The sequence below is a fragment of the Brachyhypopomus gauderio genome, unplaced genomic scaffold (assembly GCF_052324685.1).
Source record: "Brachyhypopomus gauderio isolate BG-103 unplaced genomic scaffold, BGAUD_0.2 sc130, whole genome shotgun sequence".
NCBI lineage: Eukaryota > Metazoa > Chordata > Actinopteri > Gymnotiformes > Hypopomidae > Brachyhypopomus > Brachyhypopomus gauderio.
The window spans coordinates 165,122-186,704 of NW_027506951.1; the positions used below are offsets into that span (position 1 = coordinate 165,122).

The 21,583-nt window shown below is 39.0% G+C and overlaps 1 protein-coding gene across 6 annotated transcripts; it reads right to left on the minus strand.

The window, feature by feature from the left end:
• Positions 1–1,794: 1,794 nt before the first annotated feature.
• Positions 1,795–10,660, minus strand: LOC143499014 (serine incorporator 3-like). 6 transcript variants are annotated; one of them, XM_076993952.1, is made up of 13 exons: positions 10,582–10,660; positions 10,092–10,270; positions 9,704–9,772; positions 9,529–9,574; positions 8,446–8,607; positions 8,011–8,204; positions 7,622–7,701; positions 6,894–7,031; positions 6,371–6,540; positions 6,098–6,188; positions 5,790–5,991; positions 4,878–5,105; positions 1,795–4,692 (listed from the first exon to the last, which is right to left on the minus strand). In XM_076993952.1, the coding sequence occupies exons 4-13, from the start codon at positions 9,565–9,567 to the stop codon at positions 4,554–4,556; spliced, it is 1,443 nt and encodes a 480-aa protein (XP_076850067.1). In that variant the 5' UTR covers positions 9,568–9,574; positions 9,704–9,772; positions 10,092–10,270; positions 10,582–10,660; the 3' UTR covers positions 1,795–4,553. The 6 variants fall into 6 exon arrangements, with proteins under 6 accessions (XP_076850067.1, XP_076850065.1, XP_076850064.1 ...); XM_076993950.1 differs by lacking the exon at positions 9,704–9,772; XM_076993949.1 differs by having other exon boundaries at positions 9,529–9,772.
• Between the last annotated feature and the right edge of the window lie 10,923 nt (positions 10,661–21,583).

The window sequence follows — 21,583 nt, forward strand, 5'->3', positions numbered from 1 at the left end:
GCAGCTTTAGTGACATTGCACATGTGTGTGTCAAAAGAAAGATCAGAATAAATATTGACACATAAGCTTTTTGTGGTAGATGTTGGTGTTACTGAAAAACCCTCTAAGGAATTGTGATAAAGCGCGACCCTGAACCCCTCAGGTGTGTAGGAGGAGAGGGTTGCACTCTATGGGTAGTGTCGGCGAGGGCCTTGTGGCCTGGAATAGATCCGTACAAGAGGTTGAAACTTTGCCTTTTTCCTTTGCACATTTATTTTAGACACCTACAGCTATATACATATTTACAACGCGCGTTGATGGAAAGAAATAAAACAATATTAAATTGAGTCCTCTTAATCAGAGTCTACAGATCGGTGACTGCAAAGTCACATCGATCCCGTCATCACATACATTTCGAGCCTGCTCTCCCGGGCTCGTTCTCCTACTCTACTAATTACACCCCATTATATTCTATAAGCCCCTCCCACAGAACATTCCATTCCTGCTACCGGTACAACGGGGACAAAGAATATAAAACATTCTAATTGCTATCAACATACGATTGAATAAACAGCTTTAGTCACATCTTTTCATGTTATGACATTGTTCCATTTTACATAGTTTCCGCTTCACATGTGCACATGCATATACAATCACCTCCATACAGTTTTAAGTTCATCCCTCCTCTTCTGCAGAGGTTGTACCTGCCCAGGTAAGTAAAAGCCTGAATTTTACACTCCTACTCTTTTAGTTGGATGGATACAGACTGGTCACAGGTAAGTATACTTATAAATCATAATCACAATCATAATCATAACCATAATCATAGCCATGTCTATTGGTGATGTGTAGGTGTATAGGTCTACCAGGGTACCCGCGGGTCCTTAAAAAGTCTTAAAATGTCTTAAATTTAGTTTTCCATATTCAAGGCCTAAAAATGTCTTAAAATGTCTGGAATTTTATGAGGGGAGGCATTAAATTATTATAAGTGTGTGTTGTTCAGTTGTTCTGGCGCAATGTGAACTTTGCCGAATCTAGCGCTAATGCAGAAAATAACCGCTCCAGGGTCCTAGTGCTAGATTCCTAGCGTTGGAGTATACGGCCTCAACAACGTCAACAATTTTCGTTCGCCAACCCCCCCCCCCCCCCCCCCCCCCCCCGTCAACAATTCTCGTTCGCCACACACACCCCCCGTCAACAATTCTCGTTCGCCACACACACACACCCCCCGTCAACAATTCTCGTTCGCCACACACACACAGTCATTGAATTTGAGATTTAAAAATGTGCAGATACCCTGGTCTACATCATCACAGGAATGTTAGACAAATTGCTTCTTGCAGCTTTGGGTCCAAGTAACAACAACTCAGTCACAGAATTTAGAAGAAGAAAATTAGAGGTCTTCCATTTTTTTCTGGATGCAGTTCTCAGTTTGGCAGAATGGAGAAGAGAGATGGGAGGGTCAAAAGATAATAACCTCAAAGGTGAATGATGCCTTAGAGAGATCAGGCAGATGCTACAAAGAGCACTATCCTCTGACCATGGTGTGATCAGCCACAGAAACACACTCTACTGTGACATATATTAATGTATACATAGTATACACTGAGAATAAGTATTACTGAAATATGTAGAAACATGTTTGAGCATAACCTTTAAGAAATGTGTATCATAAAAAGGTCAAATTTAACATATAGGTAGAGAATCAAAAGTAGACAAATGAAGGAATGGGCTGGAATCTAACTTCCATTGAAGCTCAAAATACACCCATTTGTCTTAGATTGTCATTCAAGCAATAATCACACAAGGAACAAGTTACAATGAAAAATGTTTACTCAATTTATTATAGGCTTTGTTCAAAGCTAAACAGGAATGTAAATTCAAAGAAATGTTGCCACCCTTGTGTTTAGAGCTGTTGGCCTGCATAGCTAGAGTGCAGTCATTGTTTGGATACTGACATAACCTTTGGTTTTGACTCTGGTACCTCAACACAACACACTACATTTGAAATGAAACATTGGCTAAATAAAATAATTAAGTTCAGGTGCCAGCTTTAATCTAATCTAATCTTTAATCTCAACTGAAGATAAACTGTCTAGGAAGTACTTTCCTACTTTACTATTTATATGTAGGTCTCCTTTTTAAAAGACTTAAAATACAATCCTCTTTTTTTGATAAACTGTAAACACAATTGCAAAATGTCCATGTAGGTTTATAAATAATAACAACAATAATAATAGTAGACAAAATAGTAAGACTTACACAGCATCTTTCACATTCCCATGGTTGTTTTAAAAATTGTGAGTTTGCATTTCAAACAAAGTTCACATATAAAAACAAAGAAACTTAAGTTAATGAATGTGTCCTATTAACATGATAAATAAAGACACAACATGACTGGACCCACAGTCCAGTCATGTGTTTTAGGTTGATTAGTCACTATAAATTGCCTGTTGGTGTGAGTGTGTGCGTGTGTGTTGGCCATGTGGAGGACTGGCAACCTATCCATGGTGTACCCCTGTCTTTGCCTGATGATCCTTGGTGTGACTTGTGGGATAAAGCGGTATAGATAATGGATATATATTTGCTCATTTGAAAATTTGTCGATAACCAAAGAAGAACAAAACTGATTAAAGCAGCTGAGGTTGTTTACAGAATAGATACACCAATATGTAGGGACTTGGATATTTCCGCATGACAATGATTGAGCCGTGGCCATTTTTCTCCGGTCGCGCTGTCTAAGCGAAATCAGTCATTGCAAGTGCGCGGTAAAAAAAATGCTGTTTTCATCGGTTTGTAGGAGGTTTCTTCCCAGAGTTTTTGTAATATGACATAACTGAATGTCCACTTTCTCTCATCCCGTTAGAAGAATTCGCATTTCGCGCTCCTGTTTCTTTTTGAGCCTGGTTGAATTTTAACTTCGCGTTTGGACCGTTCAAAAACATTGTGGGACTGTTCAAAAGATATTAATAGATACGTGGACCGTTACATTATATTCTTGTTTATTGTTTCCTTAAGTTTTATCCCAGTCTGTACAGTTTAAGGTAGTTTTTTAAGGCTCCCAAGACAACGTGTTGGTCCGATTAACCATGATAACGGTGGGCACGGACTAGCCACATGCTAAAACTAGCCAGGGTTGCCAGGTCCTACAAAAATATCCCGCACAAGGTCAGTGTAAAACCCGCTCTTCAGCAGCCTAAACTAGCCCAAAGCACAAAGTTATTGATGGGGGAGGGGGTGGCGAGTGTTTAAAATGGAGACAAATTAAGTATTATATTGCGATCGATTCTTTGTGTTTACTTGTAACTCCCGCGGTGGCCCAACTCAAAAGTAGCCCAAAAAACCGCACCCTGCCACCCCAGAATTTTTGGGGGCGGCTGGATTTTCAAACAAGCCCAATTTGGCATGAAAACCGCGAACCTGGCAACTATGGCCACATGCTAAAACTAGCACACATTTCTTGATCACAAGATTTAGGTTAATTGCATTAAAAAAATAGGGCCGATTTAAATGCGAATATCTTTGGACTGGCTTGATCAAATTTGACAATTGAGGCATCTTTTTTTAGTTATATTGTATAATATTTGTTAATAATATTGTATAAATAATATTTATACAATTGTTTATTGTATAATTATTGTATAATATATATTGTATTATTTTAAATGTGATTAAGTAATTTTGAAAAAAATGTCCAAGTCCCTACAATATGCATTACTGAAGACTAAATATATTTACAAATAAAGTAAAACATGGCTTTTACGTCAATGGAGAACATACAAATGAAAAAATACACCATCTTCACAAGTAAAATTGACCATTTTCCCTCATCTTCACATATAAGGCTTTGGCATGGATATTATCTACATTACTTTTGCAAAATTCATATATAACAAACTAAAAAATCTACACATACAAGCATACACTTATGTGAGTATCAGAAAAGACATGAAATATAGTATTGGCTTGTATTTTTCAAGTGCACACAGATCTGTTGCAATGATGTCAATTATAATCTGAATAACATTGTACTAATAAAAAGTAATCTCATAAAATATTTGTATTTTTTAGTGAACATTACTGAGATCAGTAATGTTCAAAGATGAAAACTTCATAAACTACTTGTACTAGCTGGATGAAATTTTTATATGTAATTTATCAAAGAAACCAAAAAGCACAGGAAAGCATTGACCTTTAAAATTGTAAATATTGGACATGAGACTTTGGTTCTGGATGCCAAATAACTCAAGATATACTTTACATTCTGAGAATTTGTGTCCTTTTATTGCAATTTTTATATATAATTTCTTTGTCACATTCATAATTGTGTGCAAAGATGGCATCATTTTGCAGCTAAGTAGCGAGACTGATGTGAGAGTACTGTGTACTAAAAACCAATGCACAACCCCACAATATCCCACAGTACTGTAATACACTACAAAAAATATACAAAATATTTTCTTGCTTCTACTAAAGGTAGAAATTGTTATTATTTCTACGGTTAATACCATATTTCCAGTCTACAAACAAAAAAGAATGTGTGAGAACATAGCAGGGATCTAGGGAAATAAATCTTAGGTAAAATCCCTGTTGGTGCATATCATAGGAGCGATCAGGGTCCAGATATAGAGTGTGAGACAGGCCCAGCTGGATGAGATTTTTACCCACACTGCTGGCCATTTGCTTGTTATGGAATCATACTCAGCATCCGGGCTGTATGGAAGTAACGATTGTCAGTAATGGCAGATGTAATGGCAGATGTTTAAAAACAGAATGTATTTTACTGATTATTTACAAAAAACTGTTTGGATGTTCATTTAAAAAACAAAAGCCTTGACATGCAGTCAAATGTGGATTCTGTGCTTATGGTTCGCAAATAGTACTTAACTGTCACTGACCTGTGCCAATGTGTGAGTGTCATCATGATGTACAATGAAGCAAGGGAAAGCATGAAGTGAAAGAAGGAGTAGTTATACTGGACACTGTGTCTTTCATTGTCTTCTGCGAACTTTATCCTAGGGACTTCTTCATGCATGGGACTTCCTGCAGTACTATCTCCCATGGAGATAGTATTTGGGGGCGCCAGCATTAGTTTATTTACCTGGCTGGTGCTGGATGAGCGGATACTGTCAGGAAAGAGAAACATACATATGTCAGCTGTGTCATATTTATGCTCAATGCTTTTAAAATCAACTCGTTATCCTTGTAATCCTAGTAGTCTCACTGAGATGATTTCAAATTGTTCAGTTACTTCATGCTGTATTTCTGACATAAAGGAATATGGCAGGGTCCACATTTTTATGGAAATGTGTCAATTTTTTTGTTTGATAGGCAAACATGGCTGTGTCCTGAATTTCTTAGTAGGGAATATATATTCAGAGTAGGTCTCAGATACAAGGATTATTGGGATACTGATGGCTTAATACAATCTGATGTGTAGGGTGTTTTACTTTAAGCCTTTAAATAGCATGATGACTAGGAACAATAATTAGCTGCCTAGCTACCTATCTAGATAGTTGGCTAGCTACCCACACAAGTGGTTATTAACATTTTCTTTAGTTTTTGAGTTAGCTTTTAGAAAGGAAACAGTGCACTGAGTTTATTTTTTTGATGGGACACTTTCCTTGTCAATGACAATGCTTCTCTAGTTAAGCAGACAAGAGAACCAGACATGTTGAACTGGAACTGTTCAGAGAGCAGGACACTACAAAATGGTTGATTCCAAGGGAAGATTACTAATGAGAATTTTTTTCATACATACTACCACATGGTATGGTATAATTACACATGTAATGACATCTACGCCATACCTTGAGTACAAAATGCACAAGACAAATATGGCGAGCCCAACCATGCTCTGTACATCCCACCACTGCAAGTATGGGGATGAGGGCTCAAGATCTTCTGCTTTGCTTATGATCACAGCAGTCTGGTTCTCAATCTCCAGGGGAACAGATGTGGGGACGGCGATCTTTTGGAAGATGCTCAGAAGGCTGGGGTTGCACATGCGGTCTGAGAAGAATTTGGGACAAGCATTTGAAATGAACATATCATATAATTTACAGCCTTATAGTACAAAATAAGCTTAACATTGGTGCAGGTGTGTTTTTTTGAATACCTGGTTCATTGGTCATAGCTGACCAGGTCAGATACATGGTATACAAGGTGATGAGAGAGGACTGGAGAAGTCCAGATTTTTTATTATATTCCTATAAATTAGAAGCAAAAATGTAATGCAAATTTTAGTGACCCAAACTGTAAACACGGGATGATAACTTCTAATTCATACTACAAAAAACTGGTAAATGCTTTAAAATGATTTGAAAATAGCAGACTTGTAAGGTACTGTAACTTATTCTGACCAATAAGCTTAGCAAATAGTAGTACAGACCTGTACTTTGGGTAACACAGAGACAACAGAAGCTATGATGCACAGTAACATGTTAAAGATGATGAAGAACATGTTGAGTGCACACACTTTTGGCTTTGTGTAGAAGAGGAACATAAGGACAATGGCAGTAAAAGACAGGCCGTAATTTAGTCCTGTTACAGCCAGCAGAGCTAGGATTGAAAGACAGGGTAGACAAAAAGCTCAAGTTGTATCAGTGCCCTTGAACTTCTGCATTTTTGTGTTGACAGTGTTGTATTAGAGAGACAAGAAAAAATCTTTGAGCTTACTGATAAATCAGTCCTTTATGTTGGAATTTATGTGTGGCTTTTTAAAGTTTTAAAATGGCAATTTATTGAAATAATTACATTTGTGCAATAATTGCAGCAATCTTAAACAAATTTCATTTTAGGAAAAAAGAAACAACAGTACTAAAAATGAATGTATATATAAGGGCCAATGCATGTGTTTGGTGAAATGTTGTTTGATAGAACATGGGTTTTTTCATACAGCAAGGTATACTTACCACAGTACCAACGTCTTGAGTTCTCATTCTCCATCTTATAAAACCAAGACTCATTCCATGAGTGGGCAAAGTCCACAAGAAGAACCAGCTGGATTAGTATGAAGAAGAATGCTCCAAATATCCCAACAATGAACAAAGCTGCCCAGGGCAAAGAAATAACATATCAAGACATATCAAGAGAAATTTACATTTTATTGTAATTCTGGCCCAGCATTCTATACATTTTCAATGCACACAATAGTATACTTGTACACTTTTTTATAACATTGTAACAGTGAGAGGTAGGCAGCACGATGAGGCGAGTGCATTTAGCATACACACATTTATTGTAGATAAAGAGCGCAGACAGCACACATTAACACAAACACATTGACGTGAGACTCTGACAAAGATGAGCACAGGACACTGCATAAACGAACTACATGAGCCCCGAGTGATGACGAGACGAGCCACAGGTGAGACTGATAAACACACTCATATAAACTCACACCCACGGAAATACATACATAGACTCAATTAGACGCGGTCAACACAAAAACACACCCAAAAGGGTCCAGGGCTATATCATAACAATGTTTTTTGTGTAGGTCTCTGAAATATGCCCATATCTTAACAATGACATATTTTGGAAGTTTTGTTACTGTTATCTGGTAGATGCTTTCTCATGAACAGTATATGAATATTAAATGCATGTAAAAATATGTTTCACTAAAAGATATGTTTCTTACTTTGGGTAAAAGGCCCCTCTGGAATATAAAAAGCACCAACTGTAACTGCAATAATGACTGCAATTTTGAACAACCAGAAGCTGAAACAGAGGAGGAATTGTGAAAATGTCAGACTGCAGGCCAGCATAAATACCCTTTCTTGTAAGAAAGCAATAAAATATGCCCCAAAGCTTGCTTTTTCAATGACATATAGTCGTAGAGAATAATTAATTACCATGAGAACCATATAACCCATTCTGGTATTTATTAAGAATTAAGGTCTGCTTAACAGAAATGGTAACAGAGAATAAATATTTCAATAATAAATATTTGAAAAACCATAATTTATGTATAATGTATTGTAAAAAAAAATCCAATCATTTTTGCACTAGGTTTGAAGGGTAATTTACCCATTGTGGATAGCAGCTCGACGGTCTCTGCTGTTCTTCACATTGATCATGAGGAGAGATAAGGTTAAGTAGCACATCCCCATGCCAAAGCAGACCCGGTATACGGCTTTGTAACCCACGAAAATATCACACATACTACTGGCTTGGATGGCTGGGAGAGTGGGCCAAGATCCAGCTTCACAAAATCCTGGAATCTGGGATATGTGTAGATTACAAATTAATTTACAGCATAATCTTCAGCTGATTTGTCAAGTTTTGATATAGCTTAATAAAATTACTGACAATTTTGCAGTTACGTTTCCAAATGTTACTATTCAACTATGTTACTATATTTATTGTTTTGCTTGTTTGTTTATAGGCATCAAGTATGTGTTATTAACAATGTAATATTTTAAACCAAGCCAATAAATGAATGGAAAGGGTAATTGGATTTACCCTTCTGAGCTGATGCTCAATGGCAGGTGACAACATCACACAGGCAATGATTGTGCCCACCAACGTGATGAAGGCATATGTGATGCGTGTCACGATGGAGTTCTGGATGTATGGGCAGCAGCGGCACACCAGGCATGTTCCGCTGCCACATAGGCACTGTGCCTTCATGAAACGTAGAATTGAAGATAATGTGTAAAAAAATATGGATAAATATGAACATGAATAGCTGCACATAAAAAAAAAACATTTGTTCATCAAATATTCATAAGGCACAGATCAGAACCTGAACTCAGAATCACTACAGTTCCAGTTTTACTAAAATGAAAGTTAAAATGATTGTCACGTTCCTAAAAGAAAAAAAAAGCATGGGCTTACAGTGCAGCATGTGTGGGATACAGAATTACGTTTGACAAGTGAATGTTTTTATGAGTTGATGTTTTTATTAGTCTGGAGTTTTAAAAAATGACCTTACATTTTTTTAGGTCCAGGAGGATGACAACTGACCTTCTGAATGTCATATAAATGAATATCATATAAATCTAAAGAGCAAGTTGCTAAAGATAAATTATAGCCTACTACATAAAACACAGATTAGCTGATGGCCTCCTGCAACTTACTAGCATGTAGCCTGCCACAGGAAACGTCACTAATCCAGTTAAGAATTAGAATAACGGATTATTCAAGGTGATTGACATGTTTCATTATAGTATCAAAATATTTTGCTAAATTGTTCATTATGGCCTTTTAATTTAACTGTTCATTCATGACGTTAGCAATAGAATAAAATAACCATCAACTATTTTAATTACTATAATAATGTAGCCTACTCTCACGCGCACACACGAAACAGACCCCTAGAACACTTAAGCTACTTGGCTAGTATTGGATTGGTAGTTACCGTTACTGTTGTCTATCGATATATTAGAGAACATACATTAGGCTACATTAAGATACAAAATAGAAGACAAATGAATGCATTATAATACAACACATAATTTATATGTGCAATATAAAACAGCGCCGTTTAATAAAATGCTCCTTTGGAAAGAGGCGCGTTGAACTTCTGAAACCGAAATCACCTACCCATTGAGCCACGGCAAAGATTCCAAAGGGAACTCCCATATTCCATCTACAAATCAGAACTCACAGTTCAGGATTGAATGCCTCTTATAAAGTTTCAAATACGTCGAAATATGTCCAAGCTCTCCCTAAACGTATATAAACGAGAACAATTTCCTATTTTGTAAAGCTATATTGCCTTGTCTTCTTTCGTTATGGACCTTGCTGTCACGAGACTTATCCTCACTGTTGGGAGGCGGTAAAAAGTCTACGGGAGATATACGGAAGTGGTGATTACTATGTCGGAAAGAAACAGTGATTCAACATTGATATTAAGGAATGTGTAGTTGATGACCTAAAATCAACAGTAAATCAATATTATTAAATGTTGAATATTTAAATATTTCAAGTAAGATGTGTGATCAACGATGAATTGTTCTTCAGCGGTAGGCTACTAAAATAGACGGCGAGTTTACGTAAATAAGCATATGCAAACTATTAACGCAACTGGTACAAACAGATATGTACACCAGTGTATGCTACATGCATAAAGTTGATGTGTAATGTAATTGATTCAGTATATTTACCGATTACAGCACGATTCAATATCAAATCATTTCTGGGCGCGGTGTTATTGTTTATTTAGGCACAACGAATTCATGCGAGCATCAATTTAGCCTGGAGATTATCCAGATAAGTCACATCGGTGAAGTCGCTGAATTCGGCGGTGTGCAGCTGGCTCTCTGCTGATCCCAGACTCAAAAACCTTTGTGAAAATAAATGTGAGAGGATTACAGAACACCTAAAAACATTTTGATTGGCGTTTAACTAATGTATTCTGAAAATACAATTGGGTCTTATGTCTTATATTCTGATGACTGCATGTGGGCAGGGGCGCAGATGGCACGGGGGGAGGGGGGGGCATGTCCCCTCCAGATTTATTTTGACCCCATCCGAAATCTAGCATCTACAAGCATAAACGTTGGGGTTTTAATTTATTTAACTGTACGTTTGTTGAATTCCGTGCTCCACAATGTCCTCGTTTTTAAACTAGGAAGCGCTCAGTTCAGAGGTTACCTTGTTCGGAGCACCGTGTTCCAGTTCCAATGTAAATTTAACACGCCTTCTCAAGTCCGGGGTCCTAAGGAGCTCATAACTGCCCGTGTCTGTGCCTGTAGACTGCGTTACATTTACATTGGATTTGGAACTGGAACACGGAGCTCCGAACAAGGTAACCTCCGAACTGAGCGTTTCATAGTTTAATTTGGCCCGCCGGTGGGCCAGAATTCGTCATGATTAATATTTGCCAGTGTTTATGAATAATTACAGGCTCAATATAGACACCCAATATGTCATATGAAAGCTTAGAATCTCTGTTTCCAGCCAGTTTAGCTGTATTTCCTTTCAGAAAAGAAACATATTCGGCGAAAAATGTTTTATTAAAAATATGATTCATACATTTCATATTTGCGGTTTTTATAAATACATATTTTATCCAATGTGGACATATTATATACCATTCAAACCGTCTGACTCTCCAGATTACGATGCGATAATCCGATAATCTACGACGTATGGTTCTCGAATTAGAGCCAAAAGAGTGCGACATGTTAAACAGGAGCCTTTACCCGGAAACGGAAACCGGTGCATGGGGGCCTCTGCCGCTATGAGATTCTGCCAAGAGAAGATAATACATAAACACTGGCTGTGTTCGAAATAGACTACTACATACTGGATACTGCATACTGGACTCAGTATATACTGGATACTGCATACTGGTCCTCGTAGTAGTATGCAGTACAGTTTCCAGTATGCGACAAAAGCAAAGCACACTACGGGATCACGTGAACGTAGCGTTGCATGATGGGATGCAGTACACCACGAAGATAGCTCTGTTCGCGTACTGGAATATTTTGCGGAAGTAGTAGGTCATCCGGGTATGTTTCACGTACTGGAAATTTTCATTTTGGTCACATACTGCATACGACATACTGATTTGGGGCTCGATCAGTATGCCAGTAGTATGTAGTAGACTATTTCGAACACAGCCACTGTCTTTTCCTGCAAAAATTGTTGGAAAATTTGTTTTTTTATATAATTTGGAGAGGTTGGGGTGCTTTTTAGACACTTTTACACTGTGTACATACTTCACTTTTTTTCTGAATAACTCCTGATCTATGCATGTGATGTGTCTAAAACTTTACATGGTGAATGTCGACATCTAGGGTCAAATTATGGAACTGCAGAAACACTTGATGGTCATCATCCCTTTAGTTTATAGGCCCTAAAATCTAAAAAATAAAATAAAAAATTTTCATTTTTACCATATTTTGGCCATTATAGATGTAGGCTATTTTTATTTATTTTATTTATATGAATCTATTGTTTAAGTGTATACTGTATTTAAGTTAATATAATAAGTATTTTCATACACATTATGTTTATAATCATTTATATGAAGGCATATTTGTGAATCATTTCAATTTTATTTTGTTATTTCTTGTTATTTTTGCACATGTGCACAAGTTTCTTTGCTGAGAATGAGATGTCTTACTGACATCAGCAAATGTTAAAATAAAAAAATTGCAGAAGGCATGAAGTTTTGGTGTGTGACATTCCGTGATTTGGCATCATGGTCTAAGAATAGTGATTTAGCATCATGGTGTAAGAATAAATCACGCACGCAGATGGCACTGGGGACATATTGACATACCAGACCAATAACAGTTTGAGTGTTGATCAAAAAAGTGAAGATTCTAATGATATATATACGCTACCGTTCAAAAATTTGGGGTCACTTAGAAATGTTCTTATTTTTGAAAGAAAAGCAGTTTTTTTTTTTCAATTTAGCTAACATTAAATGCATTAAAAATACACTCTATACATTATTAATGTGTTAAATGACTATTCTAGCTGTAAACATCTGGTTTTTAATGCAATATCTACATAGATGTATGGAGACCCATTTCCAACAACCATCATTCCAGTGTTCTAATGGTACATTGTGTTTGCTAACTCTGTAAGGAGGCTATTGGATATTTAGAAAACCCTTGAAAACCCTTGTGCAAGTAGGTTAGCACAGCTGAAAACAGTTTTGCTGATTAGAGAAGCTATAAAACTGGGCCCGTATTTATCAAACTTTTTAGAATTACTCCTAAGAATGCTGCTAAGAATTGACTTATGTCTAAAATAATTCTTAGTTAAAAGCTGCGACTAAAAGTTAGTTATCAAGCCTCTCAGTCTCACTTTAAGCGAAGTGTAGGAGTAATTCGATTCCCAGACAGGCCATGACTGAGGTGCCCTTCAGCAAGGCACCTAACCCCAACTGCTCCCCGGGCGCCGGGCTAGGGCTGCCCACCGCTCTGGGCACGTGTGATCCACAGCCCCCTAGTAATCACTAGTGTGTGTGTGTGTGTGTGTGTGTGTGTGTTCTGACTGCACAGATGGGTTAAAAGCGGAGGACAAATTTCGATTGGGGTTTAAAAATCACAATTGACAAAATATGGCACATTTCATTTCATTTTTTTTAATTCTTAAGTGTCAGTCTCGGAGCTAATTTACGACACCTGGCTGTGCCGCAAAGCTGATCCTGGATGACGTTGTTTCAAAACCCCCTGCAAGAACCAATCACTGGATCGGATTTCATGTTCAAGAATATTTCCTGAGAAATGTCAAGATAAAATTCAGAAAATGTTGAAATACCTTCACATTTAACTTAATAATGTTGCAGTCATGATTTTTGTGAAATAACACAGCGTATTTACATAGTTACTAAATAATCTTTATAAAAAATTTGTTTCCTTCTTTCTTTTGTCATTCATATATTGTCTCTGATTTATTTTGGATACTGCATTCATTCTTCAGTCATGAATGGCCAGAGGAAAAGTGAGCGTCTGAAGGAAGTCTGGCAGAGGACTCACTCCCAAATGACATACAATAACTGACAAGGCAGACGTCAAAGCTTAAAATTAAAGTATTAAAATCGCAGCATGAATATTACACTCTTGCACGAAAAAAATGAAAGGAAGAGAAAAAAAAATTAAACCCATGCTTATCCTAATGCCTAATTGTTGCGCATATTTGTGCATTGTGCATATTTATATATCTATAAAATTGAAATGTGTACCTAAAATGAAGGTTCGGAAGCCTCTCTGTCTTCTCAGTGCCTTCTCAGCCCCCTAGTGGCAACTCTTAATGACTTATGAGTCCTCTGGAGCAGTCTTAACTTTTCGGGAGAGTAAGAGTGATTCTTATACTTGAGAGTTTTGATAACTGGCACTTACACTTACCTCTGTGAGTAGGAGAAAATCTAAGAATTTTTCAGCACTTAAGTCCAAAATTCCACTCTGAGAAGTTTGATAAATACGGCCCTGGAGCATTACAATTGTTGGTTCGATTAAACTCACAAAATGGCCAGAAAAAAAACAACTTTCAATTGAAACTCGACAGTCTATTCTTGTTCTGAGAAATGAAGTCTATTCCATGTGAGACATTGCCAAGAAACTGAAGATTTCCTACAATGGTGTGTACTACTCCCTTCAGAGGAGAGCACAGACAGGCTCTAACCAGAGTAGAAGGAGAAGTGGAAGGCCCCGCTGCACAACTGAGCAAGAAGACAAGTACATTAGAGTCTCCAGTTTGAGAAATCGACGCCTCACAGATCCTCAACTGGCAGCTTCATTAAATAGTACCCGCAAAACGCCAGTGTCAACGTCTACAGTGAAGAGGTGACTCCGGGATGCTGGCCTTCAGGGCAGAGTGGCAAAGAAAAAGCCATAAGATAGATAGATAGATAGATAGATCTTTATTGATCCCTTTGGGAGGTTTCCCTCAGGGAAATTAAGATTCCAGCAGCATAACAGTAATAGAACAGTGATAAAAATAGAAGATTAAAAAGAGATAGTGATAACAGAGATTAAGCTATTACTAGTAATAATAAATACAAACACAGAATAAAAAATAAACAATATTAAAAAACAATAGGATATAAAAACAATAGAATATAAAGAGCCAAAGATGAATTGCACATGCTTATTGCACTATTTAAAATGGTATTGCACTGGATTGTATGAGCCTTAAGGTTATTGTGCATAGTCCGGTTAGTGTTGATTGATCAGTCCATTTTCCTGTGGCCCCTCCTCCCCTGCAAAGAGGAGTTGTACAATCCAATGGCATACAGGACAAAAGAGTTTTTGTACCTGTTGGTCCTACACTTTGGAAGGAGCAGTCGGTCACTGAACAGACTCCTCTGGTTACTGATGACAGTGTTCAGAGGATGACTGGCATCGTCCATGATGCCCAGCAGTTTGTCCAGGGTCCTCTTCTCTGCCACAGTCACCAGAGTGTCCAGCTTCATGCCGACCACCGAGCCAGCCCGTCTGATGAGTTTGTTCAGCCTGTGTGTGTCCTTCTTGGATATGCTGCTCCCCCAGCACACCACAGTGTAGAACAGGACACTGGCAACCACAGACTGATAAAACATCCACAGTAGTTTCCTGCAGATGCCAAACGATCGCAGCCTCCTCAGGAAGTACAGCCTGCTCTGTCCCTTCCTGTACAGGTGGTCGAAGTTACAGGACCAGTCCAGCTTGTTGTCCAGCCACAGCCCGAGGTACTTGTATGAGTCCACAGTCTCCACCTCAACACCCTCTATTAGAACTGGTTGTGACTTTGGTCTGGACTTCCCAAAGTCAATGACCAGCTCCTTGGTTTTTGAGGAGTTGAGCTGCAGATGGTTGCTGTGGCACCAGGTAGTGAAGTCCCTCACCAGGCTCCTGTACTCCTCCTCTTGGTCATCCCTGATACACCCCACTATAGCTGTGTCATCAGCAAACCTCTGAATATGACACAACTCCGAGTTGTAGCAGAAGTCCGCTGTGTACAGGGTGAAAAGAAGAGGGGCCAGCACCGTGCCCTGTGGAGCTCCAATACTACTGGTCACAGTGTCAGACGTGATGTCCTTCAGCCTGACGTACTGTGGCCTGTCAGTTAAGTAGCTGTAGATCCATGTGACCAGGCAGGGGTCCACTCGCATCCTGTTCAGTTTATCCTGAAGCATAAGGAGCTGAATGGTGTTGAAGGCACTCGAGAAGTCCAAGAAGAGGATCCTCACAGTGCCTTTTCCCTTATCCAGGTGTGAGTGGGCTCTGTGTAAAAGGTAGAGGATGGCATCTTCTACACCAACACCTGCCCGGTATGCAAACTGCAGACAGTCCTGGGCATGTTGCACCTGTGGTCTGAGGAGACTGAGGAAGAGCCTCTCAAAGGTCTTCATGAGGTGTGATGTGAGTGCCACTGGTCGAAAGTCGTTCAGCTCACTGGTCCGGTTCTTTTTGGGCACAGGAACAATACACGAAGTCTTCCAGAGAGTAGGCACTCTCCCCAGTTGTAGGCTGAGGTTGAAGACCTGTAGACAAACTGCAGACAGTCCTGGGCATGTTGCACCTGTGGTCTGAGGAGACTGAGGAAGAGCCTCTCAAAGGTCTTCATGAGGTGTGATGTGAGTGCCACTGGTCGAAAGTCGTTCAGCTCACTGGTCCGGTTCTTTTTGGGCACAGGAACAATACACGAAGTCTTCCAGAGAGTAGGCACTCTCCCCAGTTGTAGGCTGAGGTTGAAGACCTGTTGGAGTGGTTCACCCAGTTCCGCAGCGCAGGTCCTTAGTAAACGTGGACACACCTTGTCCGGGCCTGCTGCTTTACTGGAGTGGAGTTTCCTCAGTTGTCCCCTCACCTGGTCTGCAGTGATGTGTGGGGGGCTCTGTGATGAGATGGTAGTGGAGGAGGAGGAGGCTGCTGTAGTAAATGGTGAAAGGTGTGTTGAGGGAAGATGGAGATATGGCTGGAGTGAGGGAGAGGGTGGGGGAGACATGGACTGGTTGAACCGGTTGAAGAAGTTATTCATCTCGTTAGCCTTCTCAACAGTCCCTCCTATGGCTCTGGTCTTTGTGTTGTGACCAGTGATGGTCTTAACACCTTTCCAGACCTCCCTCATGTTAAAGCCATAAAGCTAATAAAATAAAAAGATTAATATGGACAAAAGAACACAGACATTGGACAGAGGAAGATTGGAAAAAAGTGTTATGGACAAACGAATCAAAGTTTGAGGTGTTTGGATCACACAGACGAACATTTGTGAGACGCAGAACAACTGAAAAGATGCTGGATGAGTGCCTGACACCATCTGTCAAACATGGTGGAGGTAATGTGATGGTCTGGGGTTGCTTTGGTGCTGGTAAAGTGGGAGATTTGTACAAGGTAAATGGGATTTTGAATAAGGAAGGCTATCACTCCATTTTGCAACACCATGCCATACCCTGTGGACAGCGTTTGATTGGAGCCAATTTCATCCTGCAACAGGACAATGACCCAAAGCACATCTCCAAATTATGCACAAACTATTTAGAGAAGAAGCAGGCAGCTGGTGTTTTATCGGTAATGGAGTGGCCAGCGCAGTCACCAGATCTCAACCCCATTGAGCTGTTGTGGGAGCAGCTTGACCGTATGGTACAAAAAAAGTGCCCATTAACTCAATCAAACTTGTGGGAGCGGCTTCTGGAAGCATGGGGTGAAATTTCTCCAGATTACCTCAGCAAATTAACAGCTAGAATGCCAAAGGTCTGCAATGCTGTAATTGCTGCTAAAGGAGCATTCTTTGACGAAAGCAAAGTTTAAAGTAGAAAATTATTAAAAAAAAAAAAAAAAAACATTATTTATACCTTGTCAATGTCTGGACTATATTTCTATTCATTTTGCAACTCATTTGATAAATAAAAGTATGAGATTTCAGGGAAAACACAAAATTGTCTAGGTGACCCCAAACTTTTGAACGGTATGTATATATTATATTGTACAGCTTGGTCCCCCTCACTTCAGAATTTCTATCTGCGCCCCTGCATGTGGGTACTTAATATCCTCTAGATCAGGGGTGTCAGGGGGTTCAGTCCAGCCCGTGGAATAAACTGGATTATTAAAGAAGAACAAACTCCATTTTAAATCTGCAGTTCCTATATGTGTTCGCTAGGGACGTGTTTTAGTCAGTTTAGTCAATTAGTCAGGTCTGTTGACCCCAATGGACTTTTGCTTCTGCAGCGAGGGGTATCTCGTTGACCCAGGCACCCTCTTAAGTGAAATGTCTTTGTCAAAAAAAGAGAAAAATGGACACAGTGTAGGATTTTTCAAGAAAAATGGAAAGTTCATGGATGTGTTCAGAATTGCTTCCTAGATGTGGAAAAAGTCACTGTGATCAGTCTTAATGCATAATACACTTAAATAAATGTTTAACTGTGTAAAAGTGTTGTTGAAATTGCAAGTAAAACATTGTTAATATATTTAGTAAAAGGACAATTCCTTTCATATAAAGATTTTTATAATTTACTTCTGTGCACTAATACAAAGAAAACAGAATAATGTGCTTTACAAAATAAATAAATTTAAAAAAGAAAATTAAAAGGAAGCAAAGATAAGAAGACAAATGAAAATATTAAGAAATTAAAGATAAAAAGGAAACATAATGTAAATAAATAATGTAATAAAGTGAATAAAGTTAACCTAGCCACTAGGGTGCACACACCAGTGTATTTTTGTGCCGGTCCCATGCCCGGATAAATAGGGAGGGTTGCGTCAGAAAGGGAATCTGGGGGGTATTCCAGAAAGCGGGTTTAAACTAGGATACCCCAACCTTAGCCAAAAGGCTATCATCCCTGCCAGGTACCAGGAGCTTAGCCAGAAGGCTAGGGTTGGCAGGTGTGATAAGCCCTTCTCACCTCCAGTGTTATGTAAATGAGGCGTGTCTCTGGTTTGGGTGGTTGCTGCTTCAATACGCACCTTTGGCTGCCTGCCACAAGAGACTGCAAGCTCTCTTGCAAGAAGTCACAAAGTGAGAAGAAGTCAGAAGTCACAAACATAATATTTGAATTATAGTGACATATAAGTGGCTTATTGATTATTCAAAATGGCACTGATTTTTTTTACCTTATTTTCAGTAGTTTTAGTCTTTTGAAAAACTGCCAATAGGTAAAGATATTTTTACATACATTTATACAAAAAACCCTCAGCTACTTGAAATAGAATAATAATCTTGAGCAATTTTAACTTATCAAGATGGTACTTTTTAGTGTGTCACTTCCAAAAACACAACAACAATCTTACCAGAAGAGATTTCAGAGTCACTACTCTATTTTTTGCCCCCCCATCTTTGGAGGACAACTTTATTTTTATGTAAGAATCAAAAGAAAACAATTCTGTAAAATACAGTACAATAGTAATAAAAATTATTGTGGTTAGGTGGGCCATACAGAGAAAAGAGGAGGAGAGAAAAGAGGGTCAGTGTTCAGTGTTCATGGTCAGCCACTGGTCAGTGTTCATCCACACCGTCCCCTCAAAAGCCCTCAATGTCTAAAATACAGTAAGGAGTACAGGAAGAGGTGCCTTACACAATCTCCGACTATAACAGCCTAGAATGTGGTGCCCCACCACCCCCACTGCAGAGAGTAGCCTGTTCAGCCAACCACCCCCCCCCCAAAAAAGTCAACATTGCCAGAAATTTAGATTCAAGTTAGATTTATTGATATATGCACAGTAAAGAAATGTAACTCTGAAATAAAATAATAAAGATGATAAAGTAATAATAAAAAGTAATAAAATATAAAATAAGCATGCATCAATATAACAAGAAACATAACAATATAACAGAAACAAACTATAGACTCAGCTATAGACATTTATAAATGCTCTGCACACACCTGGCACTGCCACATCATCTCATTTCTGCATTTGCCACATGTGAACTTACTGCAAGAAACACAACGCTTAGTGGCATGGTTATTCTTGCAACAACACCTTACCTGGCAAAATGCCCTTTTCCCTGTGTCAGGTGTGGGTGGTTGCTGCTGCTGCATCTGTTTCTGTTCCTTGGCCACCTCCTTGGCTGCCATATGAGCCTGTGCAAGCTCTCCTGCAAGCTTCACCAAGAACTCTGCCCGTCTCTCTTTTACACCCGTGCATGCCTGAAAAAGCACATGTGCATTCAGGCATGAAATGTCAATCATATTATAAAACACAGCGACTGGCCATCGCCGTGTTCCTGATCGTACACTATACTTTCGCACCATCTGGTCCATGATATCAACACCACATTTTAGACTGTTGTAGTCGGTGATTGTGTTTTGTGCAGTCTCCACCATACTGTGCATGCTACTCAGGATGCATACAGTCTTTCTCCGTTTGGACGCGTAGACCGTCAGTGTGGCATCAGAGGTTGAAAACACCTGTGTGCTGTGTTCTTCACGGACCAAATTCTTTTTGACAGAGTCTGGAAGCTCACGACGAATTTTATTTACTGTGCCAAGGAGGGTGGTCTTCCGGCCCAGCAATCGTTTCGGTAGTGACAGCGAGGTGAAAAAATTGTCTGTGGTAACAGTTCTTCCTACGTCCATGAATGGTTGCATAAGCTTCATCACCACATTTTCCGATAATCTTTCCCCCGTGGGACGACTGGAGTCTTTGCCAAGATATGGGATGATGTTGGACACATACTTGGATTTCAGGTCACATGCCACCCAGAACTTTATCCCAAACTTGTCGGGTTTTGGTGCTATGTACTGCAGAAAACAGCAACGGGTCTTTGATGGGAAAAGTTGTTCATCTATGGTGATGTGCCTTCCTGGGTTGTAAGCATTGATGCAGTTGGCAACGAAAGACCCCCAAACATCAGAGATTGCAGCAAACCGGTCAGTTGCAGCTCGTTCACTGCGTGTGTCCATGTTGTCGAAGCGCAGGTTCCGCATGATGTCCTGGAACCGGTTTCGCGGCATAATCTTCATGATGGAGGGGATTCCCATTGTTGCAGACCATGCGTCCTTCACCGCTGGAGGACAGAAAACCCCTCTCAGGATGAGGATGGCAATGAAAGCCATTAGTTCAGGGAGGGCCACAAACCAGTTTTCATGCTGTGTCGTCTGGTGTGCATGCTGAACAGTCCACTCCTGTATGGTCCGCAGCATTTCCAGAGAGATGAAACACAGGAAACTCTGTAAGCGAATAGTCACTTTACTTCTGGCAAAAGCAGTTGGCTCTCCATTCATGGGATGGCATTCAATTGGGCTGTGATGCCTTCCATGATGTCTACCAATCTCTTCCTCACGCCACACTGTGCCGTCTTTTGCAGTCTCTGTCAGCTGCTCGTGTGTCTCCATGCGACCTCTCTTCTCTGGAGGTGATGAAGTCTCGTGATCTACAGGAACATATGTTTGAGATTTGATTAGTGAAAGGTTGAAATAATGTGAAATTGACACAAACATAATATTTGAATTATAATTCCAAAACATCTCAAGTATTCCTCTTTTGTACTTATGTAAGCTTGTTCTCACAGTGCAAAAAGTAGCATTTTGGTTAGTCATAATAGCTGTTTTTTCTTTTACCTTATTTGAAATAGTTTTTGTTACATACATTTATACAAAATAACCCTCAGTTACTTGAAATAGAATAATTATCTTGAGCAATTTTAACTTATCAAGATGGTACTTTTTAGAGTGTGTCTCTTACAAAAACACAACAGCAATAACCAGTAAACAAAAAAAGGACATTTAGAAATTCTTACCAGAAGAGATCAGCTGCTCGTGTGTCTCTATGGGACCTCTTTTCTGGAGGTGATGAAGTCTCTTCATCTACAGGAACATATGTTTGAGATTTGATTAGTGAAAGGTTGAAATAATGTGAAATTGTCACAAACATAATATTTGAATTATAATTCCAAAACATCTCAAGTATTCCTCTTTTATACTTATGTAAGATTGTCCTCACAGTGCAAAAAGTAGCATTTTGGTTAGTCAAAATAGCTGTTTTTTCTTTTACCTTATTTGAAATAGTTTTTGTTACATACATTTATACAAAAAAACCCTTAGTTATTTGAAATAGAATAATTATCTTGAGCAATTTTAACTTATCAAGATGGTACTTTTTACAGTGTGTCTCTTCCAAAAACACAACAGCCATAACCAACAAATAAACAAAAAAAGGACATTTAGTAAATCTTACCAGAAGAGTTTCCAGAGTCACTACTGACAGCCAGGATGATTTCT

Excerpts from the sequence above, each read along its gene's own strand:
- LOC143499014 (XM_076993950.1), bottom strand. The coding sequence starts at position 9,567 with ATGGGAGTTCCCTTTGGAATCTTTGCCGTGGCTCAATGG. Across the intron at positions 8,205-8,445 it reads TTGAGCATCAGCTCAGAAGG|ATTCCAGGATTTTGTGAAGC; the intron begins GTAAATCCAATT and ends CACATATCCCAG. Across the intron at positions 5,992-6,097 it reads AGCTATGACCAATGAACCAG|ACCGCATGTGCAACCCCAGC; the intron begins GTATTCAAAAAA and ends AATTCTTCTCAG.